At 29.6% G+C, this 25,363-nt stretch overlaps 3 protein-coding genes across 3 annotated transcripts; 1 reads left to right on the top strand and 2 right to left on the bottom strand.

Moving 5' to 3' along the window:
* The first annotated feature begins 1,655 nt into the window (after positions 1-1,655).
* Positions 1,656-8,183, top strand: LOC135956778 (aminoacylase-1-like). The gene is made up of 4 exons (XM_065507350.1): positions 1,656-1,785; positions 2,092-2,586; positions 7,467-7,884; positions 7,951-8,183. The coding sequence occupies exons 1-4, from the start codon at positions 1,701-1,703 to the stop codon at positions 8,153-8,155; spliced, it is 1,203 nt and encodes a 400-aa protein (XP_065363422.1). The 5' UTR covers positions 1,656-1,700; the 3' UTR covers positions 8,156-8,183.
* Positions 8,158-9,533, bottom strand: LOC135956779 (band 7 protein AGAP004871-like). The gene is made up of 6 exons (XM_065507351.1): positions 9,439-9,533; positions 9,230-9,377; positions 8,802-9,167; positions 8,577-8,742; positions 8,381-8,516; positions 8,158-8,299 (listed from the first exon to the last, which is right to left on the bottom strand). Exons 1-6 carry the CDS (start codon positions 9,503-9,505, stop codon positions 8,205-8,207), a joined length of 978 nt encoding a protein of 325 aa, XP_065363423.1. The 5' UTR covers positions 9,506-9,533; the 3' UTR covers positions 8,158-8,204.
* A 4,802-nt stretch (positions 9,534-14,335) lies between these two features.
* Positions 14,336-24,212, bottom strand: LOC135958183 (aminoacylase-1-like). The gene is made up of 7 exons (XM_065509061.1): positions 24,158-24,212; positions 23,790-23,882; positions 16,686-17,030; positions 15,544-15,690; positions 14,960-15,243; positions 14,745-14,881; positions 14,336-14,672 (listed from the first exon to the last, which is right to left on the bottom strand). The coding sequence occupies exons 2-7, from the start codon at positions 23,872-23,874 to the stop codon at positions 14,468-14,470; spliced, it is 1,203 nt and encodes a 400-aa protein (XP_065365133.1). The 5' UTR covers positions 23,875-23,882; positions 24,158-24,212; the 3' UTR covers positions 14,336-14,467.
* Between the last annotated feature and the right edge of the window lie 1,151 nt (positions 24,213-25,363).

The following is a 25,363-nucleotide window of genomic DNA, read 5'->3' as shown; positions in this document are numbered from 1 at the left end:
TATTGTGGTAAAAATATACATATGTATTTATATAATTACAAACCACAATTTTACCCTTAACGTTATCTGTTCATTGGTGAAGTCAATTTAAATTCTTATCAAGTTTACATTTTTTAAACATTAAATTACAAACTTTTTAAATTGTATTGGTTTTTTGAATAGGAATAAGATTGTAAAAATAGACAATAATAGTTGAACACTTTTAGGAATATAGTTTTCAAACCAGAGACCGAAAATAACGATTAAGCCATGTCCGTCTGTCCGTCCAACCGTCTGTCTGTTGAAATCAACTTTCCAAAGCTCCCAAATAACATAACATACACGATTCATACATCAATATCTCCGTAATTCTTCCGACTCGTTTGCTATTTAAAATCGAGAAAAAAAGGTAGTAAACACCAAATAAGCGTTCAGATCTTGGATATTTGAATGCGACTTTAAGGGGGCGCACAGTGGTATGAGAAAAAAAAAGAGGGAAATAAATCTGTAACTTCTAAACGCTTAATCCAATTTGAATGAAATTTCACATGCGCAAAGAGGAAGTGTTGTCGAGTTTAAGTTTTGAACTTGGACCTCATGGTCGCACCAGGAGCGGGGCCAGGGGTCCCCAAAGTAGGGCACCTCGGGTATGTTCAATTTTAAAAATGATTCTATTTCTTCGTTTGTGTTCCGATTTCAAAAAAATTACGTATATGAAATCTTCTCGTCGAGCTCTACATAAAACCTCATCAATTATCTCTTATAGCTTAGGAGATATTCGCATTTGAAAATTAAATTTTCATCATTTTTACCCACCCTACTCCAGTTTTTTGATGATCGCGGTTCCAAAAATTTCCCGATTTTCTCCATTTTTCTTTTATAGGTTTAACAACAAATGTGTATATCAAATAAAGAAAGAATTGTTTAAAAATCATGACTCGGTCCAAAGTTACATGCATTTGAATTTAAAAAAAGGCAATTTTTTTGGGATAAAAGTACTTTTATTCTTTTTAAGTTATCTAAAAAAATTTCTAAGAGGATGTATAATTAATTTGTTCTTTTTGAAAAACTAACTTTACATCAAATATTTTAAATGAAAAAAAAAATTGATCATTTTTGATAACGAGGGGATCAGGTCCATTCAAAAAACGCCTATTTTGTATGTAAAATTCAATTTTAGGGCAAAAATTCTCAAATCTCATAGTCGATATCAAAATATAGTAATCTATTTTAGATGGCCCAATATGTTCTAAACTATTTTGTATAGGGTTCCGATATTATAGCAAAAAAATGAAAATATCCCATTTTTGGAATTTTTCAATACTTTTTTAGGAATTGCGGGATTGAGAATGTATTAGTAAAAAAAAACTATGTGAAAACAAAATCAATACTCGTATGTGTAACTTTTTGAGTAATTTGTTTGTTTGAGTTTTTTCTAGTTTCCACTCTATGTATGTATATTTTCTCTATGACTGCAACTATATAAATTTCGTTTACTGTATATGCAATACATACAAGTAGAATTATACATTTGTAAATACAATTTTTCTATCATATAGAGCTTGCTCTTTTCTCTTCATAATTCGCTGTCTCCAGAGAAATGTTTAAATAGCTCATGATAAGAAGTTTAATTTTAGTCTACTCTACAAAGTTGATATATAAATACAAAAAAAACTTCCAGAATAGTGCATTCGTTTGTGATTTGTTTACTGCATAAGAAAATGGACTCTTGGAAAGATAATGAAGAAATTAAACTATTTCAGGAATATTTAAGAATTCCTAGTGTTCACCCGAACGTGGATTACGGTGAGGAGTAATCATAATTTTTGTTTTATCTACATTTTAATTTTTTGTGTAAATACTACATTATCTTTATTTAATTTGTATTCTTTTATGCACTTGACTATGTATGCTAAAATATAAACAATAAAGCAATTCATAATTAGAATAATAAATTTCTATAAGATGCGTTTGATCTAAATGTACGTTAATATTGTTCAAATATTTTGATAATTAAAACCTGTATAATTAATTTAGTATTTGTTAAAAGGAAAGTAAAAAATTATCAAAATTTGTTTAAATTTATTTATAAAAAGTATTTAATCCTTACAGAACCATGCATCAAATTTCTAATCAAACAAGCTGAATCTTTGCAATTGCCATATAAAATTCATCATGTTGGTGGCAATTTAAAAACTCCCCTATTTATTGCCTCCTGGATAGGTGCTAATCCAGAATTGCCAACGATATTAGTAAATTCTCACATGGATGTAGTACCCGTTTTCGTAGACAAATGGACCCATTCTCCATTTGGAGCTGACATCGATGTCGAGGGTAGAATTTTTGCCAGAGGTTCTCAGGATTGTAAATGTATTGGCATGCAATATTTTGCAGCTATACGTTCACTAAAGAAATCAAACATTCAAATTAAACGTACTCTCCATGTAATGTTTGTACCAGATGAGGAGATTGGTGGAGAATATGGCATGCAAACATTTAGTAAAACCAAAGATTTTCGTGATTTGAATGTAGGATTTGCTTTGGATGAAGGTTCGGCCACAGATGATGAGAAATTTGTAGCACACTATGCGGAGAGGAGTATATGGCGTGAGTATAAATATTGAAACTAATAAAAACACTATTCTAGCAAATATTACAAATTTGAACTTTTGAATACTGACGTAAATCAGAAAATCAGTTGTATTTTTAGAATATCTAACACAATTTTTGATTAGTCGATGAAATTGTACTATCATACTTGAGTTTTTCACAAATATCAATACTCAGTATTGTCGCCTGTAAATACGTAGAAAATACGAAAACTCTGCCTTTAAAGACCTAACTCAGTTGTCAAAAACCTAAGTGGTGAGAGTGTATTAGTATAAAAAATTAGTACATATAAAAAAGAGCAGAAACTAGAAAAAAAATTCAAACAGAAATTTCCAATTATATGTATATCAGAATTTTCCATGATTTAACTATACAAGGTTGCTCCACTTCTCTCTCACAAAAATATTTTTGAAGTATATCGAAATTATTTGAAATTTGATTTTTGTAAACAAGAAAGAAAATCGTTGCCAGATATCGAAATAGGGAAACTATTTCTTGGAGATTATTATTTTGAATGTGGAAATTATATAATAAACATAAAATACATAGTTTTTTCGTTGTAACATAGTTCTTTCGTTGTAAAATGCTTGTAAAAATACTAGAAGCAGAAATTCTAGCGATACATGTTCAAAACCTTGTACCATTGAATGTCTTCAAGAACCACGATATACATACATACATATATAGGAAAATTATATAAGATACACATTTTGCTTTATTTGCCAATATAAAATTTCTTATTATGTAAAACAAAGATTTCCAAGATGATGATGATTAAGCGGATTGGTTTTCAAAATTACTCTTGGCACAACCTTCAAGAATAGTTTGCTAAGTCTTGGAAATTTTCATTGATGGATTTTGGCGTAACGGTTTATATGGGTGAAGGCGAAACACAACATATTAAATATAAGACATTCTTGAGACGTCGGAAACAGATATCAAGATTCACCGGCTACATTATATGTAGCGTCCATTGAGGATTGGTATGTGGAATTATTAAACTCATTTTGATATTTCGGAAATAAATGTAGGAAATTAAAAGTTTCTTCGGCTTTCTTGTGTACGCTCACTGATTATGTTCTCACAGAATTTAATTTCGGAGTTCAATATTACGGGATATTATTAGCTTAAATTTTATGTTGTTCTTGATGACATTGAAAAACAATTGTTTTAAATATAAATGAACAATTTTAACGTTTTCATAATTTTTGATTTGTGTTATTGTTTCAAATAAAAATACATAAAATAAAAACAAAAAACTGGATTTATATAAAACCTATGGTAACATGATTTTTCATAATTCCAACAAACGTCAGATAGTTAATATGGCGACAAAATGAGAAAGTGAGAATTTTCTATTTGAATTTCAGAATATTCCAATTATATTTCAGAATTTTCCATGTATATTTCAGAAACTTCTAATGCTATTTCAGAATTTTCTAAATGTATTTCAGAAATTTACAAAATTCTGAAATTCAATTATAAAATTCTGAAATACAATTGGACATTTCTGAAATACAAATGGAAGTTTCTGATATTCAATTAGAAAATTCTGAAATACATATATTTGAAAATATCTGAAATTCAATTAGAAAATTCTGAAATATAATTGGAAATGGTGTAATTGTACTTCAGAATTTTTAAGTACAAATTTAAAAAAAAATTTGGAAATAAATCTGACATTTCTAAACGGCTGGTCCGATTAGAATAAAATTTGACGTATTCGAGTTTAAGTTATTAAAATGGGCTCTACAAATGCAATATTTTTGAAAGGCTGAGTTTTAAAAGTGGCGTATTTTTGAATCTAATTGAGATATTGACTTGAATTGTATGTAAGACCAAAAATTAACTTATCCAAACTAAAAAGATTAGTTCGGAATAAATGTGGATCAAATTTGGTCTAATATTTGCAATCCTATTACAATTTTGATACAAATTTTAATTTTAGAAACTCAATAAATATGTAACATGTAATAAAATCGTTATTTATTTACAAAACTCAAAGAAATATTCAACGTTTTTTAAATTGTATGTCATTCTAAATAACAAGGTGTAAAATAACTTGTCAAAAGGTCAAAGGGAATCCCGCAATTCCTAAAAATTGGAGCGAAATTTCCAAAAATTGTATTTTTTTTCAATTTTGCCTATAGGATCCACATTTCCTTTTGATAAAAAATAGATCAATTTCCGAAGGGTGTAAGCCGATATATTCGAAAAATAGAACATTTTTTTATACCAAAATGTTCTCCGAAAAGATACTTTACAGAAAAACATATAATTCTTATAAGTCACCTTTTCGCAAAAATTCCACAAAAAATACAATTTTTTTCTTGTTTTTGTTCTTTAAAAGTGTAAAATAATCAGAGTGTAATGTTCCATTTTTTTTAATTTTTAAATTGAAAATCGTTTATTTTTGGATTCATAATTGATATTGCTCTGAAATCTTTTGTATATTATTTTTTTTTTTAATTTAGCTTTGTAACTAAAAAAAAAGGTACGCCCTATATTTTTTTAAAAAGCGGATGAAATTTTAAAATTTTAATTTTGAAATGCCTATAACTTGGAATGGGATATTTTTGTTTTTTTGCTATAATTTCCATCAGGGGCGGGGTTATCGGAACCCTATACAAAATAGTTTAGAACATATTGGGCCATCTAAAATAGATTTCTATATTTTGATATCGACTATGCGATTTGAGAATTTTTGCCCTAAAGTTGAATTTTACATAAAAAATAGGCATTTTTTGAATGGACCTGGTCCCCTCGGTATCAAAAAACATAAATTTTTTTTCATTTAAAATATTTGTTGTGAATTAAGCTTTTCAAAAACTACAAATTCATTATACAGGTAGGCTTTTGTGGGGCCAATGACTTTTTATTTCGCGTAAAACAATACATCAGTCACTTAACAAAAAAGAAATTGGGACCTAAAAATCGCGTTAAATAAAAAGCGGACGTAACTACACAAAAATTCAAAATCGAGTTTTTGATTGATTGAACAATTGCCAAGAATACTCTAATATTATGGATTTTATAACGTAAGCTAAGTTCAAAATTTCGTCCGAAATGCTGTCAAACTACATATAAAATATTTCGAATGAAATATTTGCGAAATAATTTCGCAAAATCAGTAAACGCAAGCATGTGCTATTTTTTGGGAAACCAAAAAATGGCACGTGTTTAAAAATTGTTCATGTCGAATTGTACATGCCCTGGAGCATTTGTAGGTCCCATGGAGTGGATATAATGGATCGTCGCAAATTGAAGAATTATTATGTAAAACATAGTCACGAGTATTCGACGTTCCTGAGGAGTATAGCGTTCCATGGTCTGTCTACGTGTTTTATTGTAATATAACTCTGAAATATCTGAAAATGTCAAATTAGGTCTATTTGTGTACTTTTTCTGTAGTATAGAATGGTAAATGCAGATTTCAAATATGTATTTTCAGTTGTTTGGTAAAATACAGTCTATGGAATGTCTGTTAGCATGATATTTGGAATGTTAAAGTCGATCAATTCATGCCTTTGGTGAAAGTAAAGTTATGGCTGTGTAAGTAGTGGAGTGTTTTTGAATTGAGGAATCATAATGTACGAGTAGATGAGTTCCCACCAATCGATTACATTCTTAAGGTTCAGTTCTATGTTTTCTACTTTATTTCATTCGTAATGACGTTTGTTGATGTTTATATTCGTCCCCTTAATAAAGCAATCGGGGTTGTCATAGAATCCAATCATTGTCAGAATCGGTCATATAAAGTACATTGATCTCGTGAAATCGAAAGTTATCAGTTTTATTATCTATCTTTATCGATTAAACAACAAATTACATTGGATTTTATAAGTCAAATGTACCTTTTCTGTCGTTTTCAAAACCGATTCCGACAATGATTGGATTCTATGACAACCCGAAATAATTGAGTTTAAAATGTTTGTGTTAGTAGCCATCTAGAACAAAAGTAATATTTCAATTGATCTTTTGACCTACTTTGTGGAAGTAGAATTTCACCAAATTTTGACCACAGAGAAGGGTATATAAAGTTTTGTCATTCCGTTTGTAATTTTCCCAATATAATTTTCCAACCCTATAAAGTATATATATTCTGGATCCTTATAGATAACGGAGTCGATTATGCCATGTCCGTCTGTCTGTTGAAATCAACTTTCCGAAGTCCCCAAATAACTTACATACACAATTCATACATCAATATCTCCGGAATTCTTCCGGCTCGGTTGCTATAAAATCGAGAAAATCGGTCCTCAAATGGCTGAGATATAAGGAAAAAACCAGGACAACCTCGATTTTTGACCTATATAATTACTAAAGGTAGGGTCACATATGGCAAATATATACTCAAAAAAGCGTAACCACTTTTTTTTGCACAAATTTGTTTGACGTGTTTACTCTTACAAGTGTTTTGTATGATCAAACAGCATCAACAAAAATAAAACTAATTGTTTTGTTTTGAATCATCCTAAGTAAAATACGTTTTTGAAATAAATAAATGGATTCAAATATATTTTATGTAGTGGTTACGTGTTTTTCGTCAAATATTTGCCATGTGTGACCCTGCCTTAAGTCATTAATATAGACACTATGGATATCTAATGATAGATATTTCAAAAGACCTTTGCAACGACGTATATAAGACGACAGTAAGTTGGACCTACAATGGGTCAAAAACGGAAAAAAAATTAATTTAAAAAAACAATTCGAAAAAACTTTTTTTCCAAAAAATTAAAAAAACAACTTTGGAAAAAAAAATAAATTTTGTTTACCTACAAATATTTAAAATTTTTATTTTGAAGTATAATTTGGTGAAGGGTATATAAGATTCGGCACAGTCGAATATAGTTCTCTTACTTGTTTCTTTACAGAAATTAATTTTATATTTAATGGATCTGCTGGTCATGGATCGTTGTTTTTAAAAAATACAGCAGGTGAAAAACTTGTACACTTTTTAAATAAAGTTGCAACTTTTCGATCGGCAGAGGTCAAACGTATGGAAGCCGATCCCACATTAAAAATGGGTGATGTGACTAGCATTAACCTGACTATAATCAAAGGGGGCGTACAGTCGAATGTTGTACCTTCGCAATTGGAAGCGTGTTTTGATATGCGCATTGCTGTTGATGAGGATCTCAAGAAATTCGAAAAACTGTTGCAAAAATGGTGCTGTGAAGCAGGTGGTGATATAGAATGGGAATGGATTTTTAGATGTGATACGGCTCCACCTACAAAAGTTGATCAAACCAATCCATATTGGTGTGGCATGCAAAAAGTGTTCAATAAAATGTAAGTATAAAACTGAAATATTTTTAAAACGTTTTTTATTGCAAAATTTTTATTATTTTTTTGTAGGAATCTAGTTTTGGAAGCTCATGTTTTCACGGGTGGCACTGATAGTCAGTTTTTGCGTGATATTGGTATACCTTCCCTTGGCTTCTCTCCCATGAACAATACTCCAACATTGATGCATGATCACGATGAATATCTGAAGGCGGATGTTTACTTGCATGGCATAGAAATTTATAAGGAAATTCTTAAGGAGTTATTAAATATGTAAATTTTGATAAACTTAAAATATTATTTGATACGATTAAATAAATAAATTTTTAAACTCCACCATCGAATTGCTCTATTTTTGTTTGAAGTTTTTTGTTGATTTTAGTTGCAGGCAAACAACATTGCGGATCATTGCAGCAATTTTCTAGAAGATTATAAAATATTATTGGAATTTGGATGAATATTCTTTATATGATTTAACAGAATTCTTTCAGCTCCAACTTACCTCCAGCTCCACTTCCTGTAACAAGTTTACCACGTAAATGCGTCATAATTTTTCTCATTACTTCCATAGGAAATGGAAATATAACAGTATGATTATTTTCAGCCGATATTGAATTTAATGTTTGCAAATAGCGAAGCTGTTGGCAAAATTACAAAACCTTAACAATTTAATTAAATTAGATAAAGTAAAAAGTTACTTGAAGAGAAATTGGATTAGATTTCATAATATCCGAAGCCGCTTTCAAATTGATCGAGGCATCCAGTTCACCATGAGCAGCGGTTAACTTTGCTTGTGCTTCACGTTCGGCCTCTTGTTCGGCAGCCATAGCTCTTTGCATGTTTTTTGGCAGATGAATTTGCTTTCTGTTTTCAGATAAAAAAATTATCTTATATGAATTACGAATTATCTCATATCAACTGACATTTCAATACGTTCCACCTTAACACCCCATTTTTCGGTGGCTGCATCCAAAATTTGTTCCACAGTTTTTGACAATGCCTCCTTCGAAGTTAATAGCTCCATCAAGTCTTTTGTACCCACAACAGTACGGAGAGTGGCTTGTGCTAATAATTTGGTAGATACGCGAACATTTGAGATATTTACAACCGAATCTAAAGGATTTCGTATGCTATAATAGACGACTGCATCCACTTGTATTGAAACAGAATCTTTTGTAATAATTTCTTGGGGATTAACATCAAAAGACCGGGTACGTAAATCGACTTTAACATATTCATCTATACAGGGTAGCATAAATACTAAACCCGGCCCCATAACATCACCTTGTCTGAAATTAGTTTTCAGTCTCGAGAGAAACATACTCAGATACTCAGATTGATAATAATTTACCTTATTTTACCCAATCTAAAGACAATAATGCGTTCGAAAACTGTTGCGGTTTTTAGGCAAAATATTATCGCAATGGGAAATGTGAGTATAAAAAGTAAGTACGATAGAAATATAATAAAATATTCAACGGTTTTATATGTGGTTCCGCCTAATTGGGTTAAATTATTAGCAGATATCTATTTGTGGGTAGTTAATGGACTTCCACTTACCTGTATGTATAGTGGACTGTTCAGTTTTTAATACGTTGGGCAATTCTGTTGCTTCCATGTTTTTCATGTATCCAAAAATATGTAAATAAAACAAAAAAAATATAAAAATAATTGTGTTTGTCAGTTTTTAAATACATATTAGAGCATCCAAAACCGAAAACCGGTCAACCGGTTTTTTCATCTTTGTAAGGCAACATTTTGTGTCAGAAAAGAAAACACCATAAGTCAACCATATAGACAATATGGATATCTAATGATAGATATTTCAAAGACCTTTTCAACGACGTATATAAGACCATAGTATGTTGGACCTACAATGGGTCAAAATTGGAAAAAATATTTTTAACCCGAAAAAAAAAAAATATTTAAAATTTAAAAAATAAAAATTTAATTTCCAAAAAATTAAAAAAAAACTTTGGAAAAAAAAATAAATATTGTACCTAAAAATATTTAAAATTTTTATTTTGAAGTATAATTTGGTGACGGGTATATAAGATTCTGCACAGCCTTACTTGCTTTTATTTACATTCATTGGAAAATATTTTCAATTATTTGAATGTATATGTTGGAAAAAGTTTTGATGCTTTTTTCAAATAAAAACAAAAGTTCTATTTTAAAATAAAGTCGACTTTAACAAAAATTAACTTTAATATTTCTTTCATAGTTACCCCCATTAACACGAAGTCTGGTTATGCCTTAACTAATAGTTATACTGTCGGTTAAAATTATTTTTGTATGAAAACTGTCAGTATACTGTTAGTTAAAACATAACCAGACTTCGTGTTACTGGGGGTTAGGTTGATACTTTTTCGGTTAAACCGGAAACCAGTTTTTTAAATTTGGCGGTTTTTTTGGACACTCTAATTTAAACCCATTTGAAGTTAATTTTCCCGAATGGAACATTAATTCTCATGTTCCATTAAACAAACTGAATTGGCCAACGAATTAAAAACTGATCAGTCTACTATACAGACATTATAAAATTAGGTAAGAATGTTATATTTGACTATAATATTTTGAATATCATACAGTATTTCCGTAGTAAAGATTCAATATTATTTACTACCAATTTATAGTCTCTATATTTGTGAGTATATACAGATACATATTGGATGAAAAATCGAATGTATCTGAAACTTAGTAAGCTTATTAGATACATATGTATATATATCAATGCCACAGATTGGATCCAGTAATATTCCAATAGTACGAGTACGAGATCCAACAATATTATAGTTTTATCGGAACGGAGTCCAATGGACTCTACTAATTATACCATTATCTACGACAAAAGTTTGTAGATATTGAGGCCGAATTTTCGAGTCAAATAATAACACTATTCTACACTTAAATCGATTGCATTTTTTTGAAGTCCGTAGAGTTCGGAAATACTTATAGTTTTTCTAGATCACTTCGTTTAGTACTTTAATGAAATTTTGTGAAATAACAATATTCTTAAAGTTATAAGTTCAAAAAATCATAACTATGTTGTTTAGACATTGATTTAAAGATTAAAGACTTATGCTAAATTTTGTGATAACATACATACATATTTGGCCAATTCACAAGGTGTCTTATCATGTCATATTGTCATAATGTCCTAATATATCACAATGGTTTTTATTGTTTTTCTAGCAAAAAATGTCCTAAAATAATAGTACTCTGTATTCGACGCAGAGACCTGATAAGAGACCTTGTGAATTGACCAATTATGTATGTCTTTTTTTAAACATAGGTGGCAGTATTTGGTTTGTAAGTATGGCAACATTGACATTGAAGCTGCTAAAAGGTTTAGAATTTGAACATTTTAGTTTGTCCGTAAAGATCATTCATGAAGCTACTCGAAGGAAGATGGCGCTGTGTATAATTGGCAGAGGTTGTAGTCAGTAGATTGTCATAGGCCATGTTTGAATAAACATCAACTGTTTTTTTAAAGTATGTGTATTAAAACAGAATGACTGTTTAAATTGTTGTGTAAATATATGTAAATAAATAAAGAGTTGTTACAATTTTTATTTGCAATCAAAAGATTTAGGTTTATTTAAAGGATATAACTAGAGTTTTTCTTTTCCCGCACATTTTCATTTCCCGGGAAATCGGGATTAATTTTGAAATTTTCCGGGATCCCGGAAATTCCCGCATAAAACAAATTATTCAATTTTAAGAATTTCGTTAAAAATTTAAAAAAAATTTCTTTGGTTTTAAAATGCAATTGGATACACATAAAAAATCCAATAAAATTTTTTACGAAATTGTACTTGAATTCAAATATAACGATTTTAAGGGCTGATTTAAAAGTAGCATAATGCTTTCAAATAACAGTGCTGTAATAGCAAACTGTAACATATCTGTGGGCATTATTAAATAAAAGCAGTCGTGAGTGAGTTTATCAGAGACGCTTTTCGATTAAACATCAACTGAGTGCCTTAAAGTGTGTTGTGTTTTTCAAGTAAATTCGTGTACATTATAAATTGTGTCTGTATTTCTGCGAATTTGCAAACGTGTATAAAAAACATTGAGTGACTATTTAATTCTGTTGTTGTTGTACATTTTTAAATTAATAAAGAGTTGTTGCAATTTTCAAACTACTAGGCGGCTTTTATTTGCAATCAAAAGTATCCGGTTTATTTAAAGGAAATAAACCAGCGTTTTGAAAAGGTTAAAACGTAACAATATAAAGAAATAAACTGACTCGATTTCTAATTTTGGTTATAAACAAACCTGTCACAATTTGTCATTTGTGTCGGAATGGCTTTAATTTCCATTATATTTTGTTCTACCTTCGTTAGACTCGCAAAAAATAAATATTCTATATTTTTTTAATTTTGAATTGGCAGTGTTTTGCTTATTAAATCAAAAATTAAGTAAAGATGTTAATTAAAACTTGAAGAAAACCCAACAATATTAAACAAAATTCAATTTAACCGAAGTTGGTTAAATTGAATTTTGTTTTACTCTTTGTGAAAAAACTAAATACTAAAATAATTCCACTTTCGATAGGAATAGATTTCTGTGCCAGCCCTGAACATTCACGAATTTTTGGAATAATTTGAATAATGAACATGTTATTGGTCTTTTTGGGTTAAATTTTTGTTGTTGTATGAATCTTCTGCATTTGTTTTGAAGCTTTAAGCAACTTTTAGAGAAAGTCAAGTTCAAAAAACATCAAATAAAAGTAAGGAAAATAATTCCCGGGAAATCTCGCACAATTTCCCGGGATTTCGGTATTGAAAATATTGCAGAATTCCCGTGAAAAACTCTAAATATAACCCACAGTTTTTAAATGGTAAAAACCGATTCGATTATATCCATAGGATTGTTCGATAAAAATAAAATTATGATTTTAAAAAACATGTCACAACATCTATAATTTAGATACTTAACAATAAAACTTCTTCTAAAGATATTTCGTAGGTACTCTTTCGATAATTTTTTATTGGAAAATTTTACTGTCTTTTGTCCTAATTTAGATTTAACAAATTAAAAAGGAGAATTATACAATATATAACTGTTAGTTTTTAAATGTATTTCGTAACACAGCCAACAAAAAGTGGCTGCCATTAAACTCCTCGGTCCAGGTGGCTGATCATGAACAGAATCACGATAATAAATTCTTATCAATTCTGACATGCTTTTAAGAAAATCTGGTTTAGCTTCAGAATCTCTGGTGCCAAATCCTATATGTTTCCAATAACCTAAATGATTAGAAAATATTATTAAAAACCAAGTAAGAGAGCTATATTCGGCTGTGCCGAATCTTATATACCCTTCACCAAATTATACTTCAAAATACAAATTTTAAATATTTTTAGGTGAACAAAATTTTTTTTTTCCAAAGTTGTTTATTTAATTTTTTGGAAGAAAAAAAAATTTTGGAATTGTTTTTTTAAATCTTTTAAATTTTATTTTTTTTTTTAAAATTAAAAATTTTTTTTTTGTTTTTATTTTTTTTTTAATATTTAGCTAAAAAAAAACTTTTCGTGAAAAGAAATAATCGAGTTAATCTAATGTCTATATTAATGATTTAGTAATCCAGATATAGGTCAAAAATCGAGGTTGTCCGATTTTCTCTGTAAGTAAGTTATTTGGGGGCTTCGGAAAGTTGATTTCAACAGACAGACAGATTAACAACGTAGCTTCATTTTCCAATTTTTAATGCCGTTTTAAAAAACAAAAACTTTGCTACAAAATTATTTTTTTTTTGCCAAAAAAAGTTATATTTCTAAAACGAATGCGAAGATTAAAAACATGTTACGCCTTTCTTAAAGGTAATTTTATTGCGGAATTTCGTTTTTTTTTATTTTATTCAAGAAACTAAACAGTTTTTGAGTTAGGCGAATATATGTTGTGCAGCCTCCTCCCTTTTCGAAATAACGGAATATCTCGAAAATACGAGCTAACCTAAAAAAACGATTAGCACAACTGAATTCAGCGTACCCGAATTAGTTTAAGCCACTGGGTGCCCTTCTTGACAGAAAAAAAGTGTCAACTTCGTGCACAGTGTAATCCATAGGGAATTATACATAGAGACGAGACACTCCGATTTGTCAATCAAAATTACAACAAAACTAATGTCTGATACAACAACAAAATACATTGACTATCATGTATTTTGTTGTCGCAAGAGATAGGTTTTTGACAACAGACTTAGGTTTTTGACAATTACGTCTCGCCTCTATGTTACCCTATGGTGTAATCATTGTTTTCTGAAATTAAAAATTTTGTTTATTTACAATTTCATTAATTTTGTCAAAGATTCACTCTGTATTTTGAACAGTTAACATTTTTTTCTGGAGTGCAGTGTACAGTGACTCGCCATTGACCATCCAATTAAGTAGTTTCGGTGATATATACCAATTAATAAGTTTCCTTCAATTTTACATTCAAATAAAATAAATTTTAAGTACATTTTAAAATTGAGATACGTTTTTAAAACAAATCTTCAAAAATTTATTTTAAATTTAATTATATTCCATAATCAATCATCAATTATCAATAATATAACAATCATATTAAAAACAAGTAAAATTTAGGCATTCAATACGGCAGGAATAAGTTTCTTGTAGATCTCAATACCCTTCAAATACGTATCAGCCTTTAAAAATTCATCGTGATCGTGCAACAGTACAGGAGTGTTGTTCATGGGAGAGAAACCAATGGCAGGAACGCCAACGTGACGGGTATGACGACTGTCAGTGCCACCAGGGAAGACCAATGTAGTAAGTTTTAAACCTCTGTTGAGAGAAGACACATTAAATAGAGTTGGTTATTTAAATAATACATATTTAGAACATGCTGAGACTTACAAATCTTTGACAAGACAATTCTGGAATGCTACCCAGTAAGGATTTGAGCTATCGATTTTAGTGGGTTCAACTTTGGGTTCCTTTTGCTCAAATTCTAGTTCAATATCACCGCCAGCTTCGACGCACCATTGACGTACCTAAACAATAAAATATAGTTACAATATATATGTAGAAGTAAACACTGTAATAAATTGGTAGCGTATCTAGATATTTACCTGTTTTTCAAATTCGGCATGATCTACGGTAATGGCAAGTCTTATATCGAAACCCATTTGCATGAATGGCGGAATAACATTACTTTGAACACCACCACTCAAGGTAGTTAAATTGACTGTAGTTACATCTCCAATAGTTAAATTAGGATTACTTTCCAAACGTTTCGATTCATGTTCTCTAAATTCCATCATTTTGTTCAAGATAGAATGCAACTTTTCACCAACAGTGTTCTTTAACAGCAACGAACCATGTCCAGCTTGGCCGCTAATTTTGAAGTGGATTTCTTAAAAAAAAAACAATTAATTGTTAGTTTTTGTTTTCATGCAATATAAGCATTTTTACTGGAATTCAAGTTGAAAGCAAGTGTAATTCAAGCCTTGAATTATAGTCAAGCAATTGAATAACAGTTGTATAACACTTTATTTCAATAGCATTCTCCAGTAAAATGGAAACATAAATTCAAGACATATGTTTTTTGTTTGAAAAATATTAAAGTTATCAAGTCAAATTCCAACAAAATGTTCAAGTGCTTGAATTTGTGGGGCTTCGGTGCTTATTTGGGTATGTAAGTTGAAATACTCACGCCATATGGATCTTTCGGCGTAATATACTTTGAAAATATCATTTTCGGAAGCGATACCCTCATCCAAGGAAAAGCCAACATTCAGTTTTTTGAAATCATCAGTCTTAACAAAGGCCTCCATTCCTAAATGTCCGCCAATTTCTTCATCTATAAAGTGAAATAAAAATATAAAAATCAAGCTTAAATATGAATATCGTCGGCTTAATATACAGTAATTGTTAGTGCGATTCCTATTAAAATAAAAGATATTTTTCACTCCTGTTTGTATCGATTCCATCATTTAAGCATTTGTTAAAAGTTTGTGTATAACAGTATTTTCAATAGAAAATTAAAAGTATTTTCTATAGATAATGTTCTGTTTTACATGATAATACTTTCTATAGAAAATCTGATTCTTCTTTTACACACAGCAAGTTTACTTGAAGCAAGTCTCTTCGATTCCTTTTTAAACTTGCTCGTTTGTTTACACACAGCAAGTCTGTGTTCAATTTTGTATGTCAATACCTAATAGACGCCATAGTGAAAATGAGAAAACAAAAGAGAATTAAAGAGACTTGCAAGTGTTGCTCGTTTGTTTACACACAGCAAGTCTGTGTTCAATTTTGTATGTCAATACCTAATAGACGCCATAGTGAAAATGAGAAAACAAAAGAGAATTAAAGAGACTTGCAAGTGTACACCACTCTTCTTTCTTCTTGCCTCTCTCTCCTATAAACTAAGACTTGCGGCAAGAAAACTTGCCCTGTGTAAAAGCAGACTAAAATCACACTTTTTATAGTTTTGATGCTACTGTCCATAAAGTGACTCGTAAACCGAATTAGTCTAAAGCGGTTTTAAGTGTTTTAACTGTTACACAACCTTAATAATAAGTTAATACATTTATAATCTAAGTTTTTATACTCAACAAACAAAAGTATTTAAACAAATTAATTTAAATAAACTTTAAAATAATAATCTCAAACCCAATAATAAAATAAGCAACGTAAACCAAAAAAACTTGCAATAGATCTTATCAAACCTTAAAGTAATAAAGATTAGTTTAGGAAAGTAAAAACATATAAAAATTTCAAAGATTTTTCAATGTTTATCTACTCTATTTTGAAAGATTGAATTTATGGCTTATGACGGCTCACTGTACATACCTGGTACAAACATTACATGGACTGTTCTCTTCATGGTGGTTCCATTCTTTTTCAATGCTCGTATGGCTGCCAAATATTGCATTCCTACGCATTTCATGTCTTGTGAGCCACGAGCGAAGATACGACCCTCATTATCCATTTCGGCGCCAAATGGTTGATGTTTCCACTTGTCAGCAAATACCGGTACAACATCCATGTGCGAATTCAATATCACTGAGGGCAATTGAGGCTGGGTACCTTGCCATGTTATTACGACAATGGGTAAAGTTTTCTTGGCTGGATAATATAAAGTTATTGGCAGACCTAGATCGGTAGCTTGTTTTTTAAGGAATTGAACGCAGGGCTCTGAAAATAAAATATGTATCCATGTTAAACGCTATTTATATAATGACAGTTTTTAAATTTACATTAAAAAGGTACAAGTGATTTTGGTTTCATTTTAATTTTTTCAATTTAAATAAAAATTTTTTAATGTTACCAAAAATAAGAAGAGTGTTTGACAATCGCAAAAACCACATAAGTAATCAAACAAATAATAATCAGCTGTGTTCGTAACTTAACCTTATTTAATACACCATGATTACTTTATTATAAAATGGTTAGATCGTTGGAAGACTGTAAATTATAATACTTTCATTTTTGTATTTATTATTTTAAAAAGTCCATTTAGTGTTAAAATTAAGCATGAAACACTTGTCTAAAAAAATGTCAATAGATTAAAGTTTAATCTATTGACATTTTTTTGTACCTACAATGGGTCAAAATCTGAAAAAATATATTTTAAGCCGGATTTTTTTTTCTCCAAAAAAAAAAAAAAATTTAAAATAAGAATTCGAAAATTTTTTTTTTCCAAAAAATTAAAAAAAAACAACTTTGGAAAAAGAAATAAATTTTCTTTACCTAAAAATATTTAAAATTTTTATTTTGCAGTATAATTTGGTGAATGGTATATAAGATTCGGCACAGCCGAATATAGCTCTCTTACTTATTTTTCATTGGTTTAGGATTAAGATCTCAAGATCACAACATAATTAAATTTAACTAAAACTCGAAAAGCTTGTCGCAATTTTAAATATAATCATCTCATTATCTTTGTTCTGTTTTTGGTTTGGTACAAGGACGAAGTCTATTGAATAGGTTTATGATTTCAAATAGCGTCATATTAACGTTTAATCGATCACTCGAATAACTGACATTACTAAAGGTAGGATCACACGATTGCCGCAATGAACCAATTTAATACAATTTTTATTGTGCTGAATTGGGGCCCAATAAAGAAATTGTCCCAATCAAATTCTCTGCAGTCACATGATTGCTTCATTTTATATAAATTTGATTGTCGTAAATTGGCGCAAAGCGATTTAGTGGCAATAATTGTCGCATTTCAGTCACACGATTGTTCTAGTTTACGGCAACTCAGAGAAACAGCTGTTGTGCTAGATTTTAAATTTTGTTTTGTTTACATAAATGTAAAAACAATCTATTTTTGAAAAAATTATTTGTTAAATAAAAAAAGAAAATTGCGTCGGCCTTAATTATCATATAAAAAAATTAATAAAGAAATGTTAAAAGATGTATGTGGGTCAGAGAGTGGCTCACAAAAACAATATTTCATTTACAAAAATTAATATTGGCGCTAATTGTCTTCTTTGATTGCCGCACTAGAACACAATAAATATTGGTGTATTTTTAACATTTTTATTGGTGCATGTTGCCTATCAAGCATTCACATGATTGCCGCACCAGGGTTGCATTTGATTGGGCCAAATAAGCACAATATTGTTGTGGTTTGACATATGAGCCAATAAGTTGTGAAATCACACGATTGACGTATAAAATAGACCAATAATTGGTGCATTGCGGCAATCGTGTGATCCTACCTTAAGACTTACTACGTAACATATTGCTTTCACTGGCCTTTTATCATCATTGATAGAATGATGAGATTATTTCACTAACTTTGCATTAATATTGTGAGTAGTCAGGTGTTGGTAAATAGGATTACAGATCCTGATCATGTGACAAGTGTTACAATAATGTAGTTCAATTATATAATAAACTTTAAGGACCATTTGGACAGCATGGCTTATATCGGACCTTGAGTCAAATATGGATCCTAATACTTATTAAGATGAATATTATGAGTCCTAATATAGGACTTATTGTAGTGAAAAGTAGAAATATAATTAATGAACAATTTCTCACCTGATCAGATATCACAGTTAGTTTTTTTTTAATTTTTTGATTAAATAAGCTATGTTTGCCAAATATTTGCCAAAACTATGTGTATTCTTGACACCACTGCTGCTGGCTTTAAAATTTTTTGCTGCCAGCCAGTCAAACTTTGAGTATAAATTTGTTTTGGATTTTCACAAACACAATGTGGATGGAGGTTGCATTGATTTTGTTATTAAGTGTATATTATTTTTTTTTTAAAGAACATATGGACAAACCTATTCTACAGATACAAATACAAACATGCATAGATACGAACATGTATGTAAGTTTGTTGTACATATATCCATATCCTTACACACATTCACACAAATGTTTTTTTAAAAAAAAAATAAAAATTCTTGCAGTGCATGCCAAAGGTCAAGGAAGTTCTTAAAGCAATGGGTTGTTGTTAAATGTGGTAAGAATTAAAATGTATAATTGAGAGGAAGGAATAGGTTGTTTGTATTACAAAATATTTGGGTGGTTCTTAAAATAGGGTTTTAAAGAAAATGGAATTTTTAATGATCTTTAGCAAGCAATTGGAAAGTGATCTGATTATAATTATTAGCCTCAATTTATCACACATTTTTTGCTAATTATTTAAACATATTGTCTTTCGAACTAAATTATAAATTCCGTTTAATATCTCTATGCTACACCTAAAATATGGAAGGATTCTCATATAGCAATTCTATTTTATTGGAGTCCATACAGTTCGGAAATACTTCTAGTTTATCTCGATCACTTCGTTTAGTAATTTTTTTTATTAGCAAATGTATGGAAATAATGTTATTCTTTAAAGCTACGTTTCCGCATACACCGTTCGGCACCGAAAACGAAATTCCATTCATTTGTATCGAAAAAAAGTTCTTCAGAAATCGACAACGAAAATTAGGAACGAAACGGCACCGATCAGTAACGAAAAACCTGTCATTTGGGGCCGGAACGAAAACAAATTCAAGTTGGTTGTTTTCGGTGCTGTAGGAACGAAATTATTTTAATTATTTTTTTATTTCAAATTAAAACAAAATCAAAATAAATAAAAAAAAATAAATTTTCTTTATTGGAAGATGAAAAAATAATAGATTTTGTCAAAAATAATAAAATTCTATTTAATGTGCGACATCCAAAATTAAAAAATAATTTCGTTTCTGTTTTATGCCGCATTGCACCCAACTGAAACGAAAACAATTCAGAAACGAGATGGTGACGAACACCAACGTTTTTCAGTTTTCCTTATCAGCGCCGATTACGGTGTATGCGGAAACCCAGCTTTAAGTTGTAAATTTAAAACATTAGTATGTTGTTTTGAAATTGATTTTAAAATTGTTTCTTTTATTTAAAAGATATATGTTTACCTTTCAAATGAAAGAGACTTCGAAAATGGCTGTGATAGGGTCGTTTAATTTTTTTATTCATGCTTTAAGGTGAACGTGAAGCTGTTTTAGTAAAAAAATATATACAAATTTAACTTTCCAAAATACTTAAATTTAAAAATTAATGAGTTATGCTAATTTTTGCGTATTTGTTTTTTTTTTTTTTTAAATAGATGATAACATTTTGCTTTAGTTGGGGCGCACCTGACTACCATAACTCAGCCATTTGCCAAATATAAAAGCATTTCCGTACTCTATAGATTTCAACAAACCCTAATTGCTACATGAGAACCACTGCATATTTTGTTCGTTCACTGTGTTCTTTTAGTTGTTTTTTGAATTGCGAGATTTCAGTTGGTTGCATACAATATGAGCCACCTTAATATTTGTACGTTGTAAACAAATACTAGACCAGAAATTCAATATTTTTATTATAGTAGACAAAGACGCCGCTTTTTGACAAGAATATATGGATACGTATGTATTTGTTTATATTATATATCGTTAGCTTAGAATGCAAAAGTTCTAAGTTTCTTTTCAATAATTTAGCAGGAGACACTAACATCATTTTAAAATCCATTGTTTTATTTTCTCCCGAATTTTATGGCTGACGCAACAAGTTACAAGACTTACGTTTTTGACTTAAGTTTTTAGTCTCTCAGTAATGCTTCTATGTATGTTATTTTAGTCTATGGTTTTAACCATATGGTAACATAGTTACGAGACGTAATTGTAAAAAACCTATCCTAAATTAGTCTTCTTACATAAAATACTGAAGATGTTTGGAAAGTATCAAATGAGTCTTGGCATTAACATGGTACTTTTCATTATTAGTATATAATAAACAAAATTACGATCGTATCATCTTTCGCATCCCTGATTTATAAAATCTCTATTTTCACCGATATTACTCTCCAAATGCAATGGAGCAACGTTTTCGATATCAATAGTCGAGATGATAAAAAATTTTGAAAACAAAAGTAAAATAGCTCCAATATTTCCTCAAGAAAATTATGATTTACGTTTTTTGGTTACAAATGAAATGTATAAACTAATAACACTGTCCAACAAGAGTGGAATAGCGAGCATATAATTCTGAAAGGGCATGTTGAGTAGATAACTGCTGTAGAATAAACTTGTAGTCCACCTGGTCGGAATTTTTTTTCACAAAGTTTTGATGGAAGGGAGCAGTATACTAACTAAAAAAAAATGTTGTAAGTTAATGTCTAAGAGAATTCTTATTGTCAGAGTTATATTGTGGAATTTTATGGGGATAATTTTTGTGAAAGATTTTAACCCTCTAGCTCCTCTCCTTAGGGGTAAATTTGAACCTTTTTTGGAGAAAATAAATAAAATCCCTTTCAAAAAGGACATTTAAGGATTAAAATATTCGACGAAAATTTTTGCCGGAAAATTTTAGTGGGGGTCACCAAAGAATTCAGGCCAAGTGGACTAGAAGTTTATTCTTCTAAAATTATCTACTCGACAAATCTCTTTCAGAATTATAGGGTCGCTATTCTGTTCCAATCAAAAAGTCTCAATTTGTTGGACAGTGTAATTAAAATAATTATTTAGCTATTAAATAATGTAGTTATACTCAATTCCATTTGGCTCCGACGTATAAAAACGAGAAAAACACTAAATAATTACAAATGTTTTTAAGCAAATAATCTTCATAAAAAGTGGACTTAACACATTTGCTTACTAAGCTAACGATATATGTATATTGTACAAACGAGTCATTATTATATTGGAATATAAACCATTTCACCTTATGACGAAGAAATTTAAAAATAACTTGTATTTTAAACTGATGATATTCTTACATGCCATGTTAATTTTAGCTAAAATTCTTAAGAGAATTTAAGAAAGTTTTTTTGAAAACAAAAGTAAAATATTTTAATGGTCATGCAGATACAAAAAAAGTAGTAAACAAATATTAATGTTAAATGTGGTATGAAAGATGATTTTATATTAGCTCAATTAGTCAGTAGATATAATCTAATTTAAGTTTTGACATTGAACCCCACATCCCAGCAAAAACATCACTTAACAATTTACTGAAAAAAAAAGTAATAGGAATTTAGTGAAACACGGCTTACAATTAATCTACAGCATTTCCAATTGTATTTCAGAAATTTCTAATAGAAATACAAATGAAAATTTCTTAAAATCAATTAGAAATTTAAACATATCTAAAACTAGAAACTTCTGAAATGGAATTTGAAATTTCTCAAATACAACTAGAAACTTCTGAACTACAATTGGAAATGGTGTAGAAAAAGTTCTTATTTTAATTCGGGATGTCGCAAAACGAATCCAATATAAATTGTCAAGCAATAAGGTATTTTATAATCGATTTTTATGTACGTACAAGAAACAAATGCTTGGTTGTTACGAAATTCGAACCTAGATTTATTGGACATTACCAACTGGTTATTATCACAAATAAATATAAATTAACATAGTAATAAACTGGAAGTAGAGTTTTTGCTGGTTATTCTTTGAAATTTCTAATTCGTGTTTAAATTAAATTAAATTAAAAACAAATTATACTTCAAAATACAAATTTTAATTATTTTTAGGTAAAAAAAATTTATTTTTTTTCCAAAGTTGTTTTTTTAATGTTTTGGAAAAAAAATTCAAAATTGTTATTTTAAATTTTTTAATTTTTTTTTTAAATTTTAAAATTTTTGAAATTGAAAAAAAAATTTTTTTGTTCTTTAAATTTTTTTTTTTGGTGAAAAAAAAATCGTGTTAAAAAATATTTTTTCCGATTTTCAAACATTGTACTATGCATACTATGGTCTCATATACGTCATTGCAAAGGTCTTTGAAATATCTATCATTAGATTGTCATTAGATTGTCTATAATCCAGATATAGGTCAAAAATTGAGGTTGTCCTGGTTTTTTCTTCATATCTCGGCCATTTGTTGATTTTTAATAGGAAACTTCTCGAAAGCATGTCTGACAGAATTATGGAAGATTTGGATCCCGAAGATATCTGGGGTCTTCAGAAAATTAATTTCAACAGACAGACGGACATGGCTTAATCGACTCCGCTATCTATTAGGATCCAGAATATAAATACTTTATAGGGTCGGAAAATTATATTGTGGAAATTACAAACGGAATGACAAACTTATATATACCCTTCTCACGAAGGTGAAGGGTATAAAAATATATATTTCTTTTCCATTTAGAGAATGTGGTTGGGTAATTGCTTTTTCTAAATTGTATACATTTTAATTATAACAAATTGTCTTTCCACACTTCTTATATTTACAAACTATTATGAAAATGGACAGGAAATACAAACAACTCTGATTAAGTACGGAAACACATCAATTGTAACTTAATTGACAATTCAATTACTATTCGTCAATTAGGTGCATATCTCGCAAATTGAAATAAAAAAAAAACACCCAAGTAATAAATGCACTGTGGTCAAAATGACTGTTTAAAATACTCGTACATATTTGTACATATTTGAATAAAACCAAAACTTACCATAATCAACATTTGGATGAACACTGGGAATGCGTAAATATTCCCGAAATATTTTGATTTCTTCATTGTTTTCCCAAGCACTCATTTTGTTTTCTGTAAATTTTGAGATGATACTTTTAGCTATTAAACAATTGTAATAAATTTTCTTTCTACACAACACACAATTATTTTGCAATTAATTTAATAAGACTTTTACTTTCAATATTACATATATTATGTAGTACATACGAGTATGTTGTATGTTAAGATTTGTTTGGATATTTTTGTTTTAATTAAATTTATTTTCTGTTTTATTGCATGGAATCAGCTGTTTTCTGTTTTTTCGGAAAACAACAACTAACTAATCGAAAAAAAACTAGGACACTCACTTCAGATATTACTTTGTGGATCGGCTTCTTAATGCACACTGAAATTGTTTACTCTTTATCGCTGGCTTTTTAAACATATTAAGAGTGTGTTTGCATTTGATTGTTTGGTCTCTTTGTGGCTGCAAACACAACAACTCTTCAATAAAAAAAAAATATTCCAACAAATACATATGCATATATTTGCAAGTGTGTTGTTAATTAGGGTGGCTCTACTAAATTTACATGTAAATTTTAATTGTTTGTTTAATGTAGAGCTAAAACATAACTTTGAATTTCAACCCTAGAACAATTGTTAGACATCCAAAAAATATATGTATCAGTTGTCATATTCACACAAATCCTAATCGACGGTGTGAGGAAGACTTAATTTTCGGCTCTGAAACTCTCTATGTGCCAAATCCCTCCAACAACTAATACGCCTACTTCAAATTCGGATATTGAAAGACTAATTGTCGAAAAGAGAAGAATCAGAAGAGAATGACAACATAATAGAGCAAAGTAGAGCCTGTACACAGCATTACGAAAACTGAAAAGAGCCCTTCATTACAAAATACACAAATATCTCTCTTTGGAAGGCAGTGAGGAACATTAAGCCATCGGTAGAGGCACAAAGGGCTTTAAGACAGTGATGTTCAAAAATAAAAATGAGGATGTATTGATGAGAGAGCTCCCAGCAAACATAATGTCAAACACTTAAAATAAGAACAAAATAAAGAATGTTTAGATTTAGAATTTTTGCCAGATATAACCAATTTATTAAACGCGTCTGTTTGCTATGCTTCATCCAAAAACCAACCAACAACCATGCTTAATGAATTTCTGTAAAAAATGAGACACTTGTTACGCTCTTTAAAAGAGCATAACAAATGTGTGTACATTTTTTAAACAATTGTTGTATGGGATGAACATCACTGCTTTAAGAAAAGCTAACGGAACCTGGACACGAAGTGATATAGAAAAAGCAACAGTATTTGCTGAATATTTAAGTGAAGTATATCAACCCGATTCCACGGCAAATGAGTTCGAGCTGGAACAATTGCCAGTTTCAACAATGGCTAATGCAGCCCAATTCGATGTTGGTTCTGAGGATGTTAATATAGTAATTAAAAATAAATTGAACTTGAAACAAGTAAGAGAGCTATATTCGGCTGTGCCGAATCTTATATACCCTTCACCAAATTATACTTCAAAATACAAATTTTAAAT

The sequence above is a fragment of the Calliphora vicina genome, chromosome 4, assembly GCF_958450345.1.
Source record: "Calliphora vicina chromosome 4, idCalVici1.1, whole genome shotgun sequence".
Lineage (NCBI taxonomy): Eukaryota > Metazoa > Arthropoda > Insecta > Diptera > Calliphoridae > Calliphora > Calliphora vicina.
This window is presented reverse-complemented; position numbering and strand designations above follow the sequence as displayed.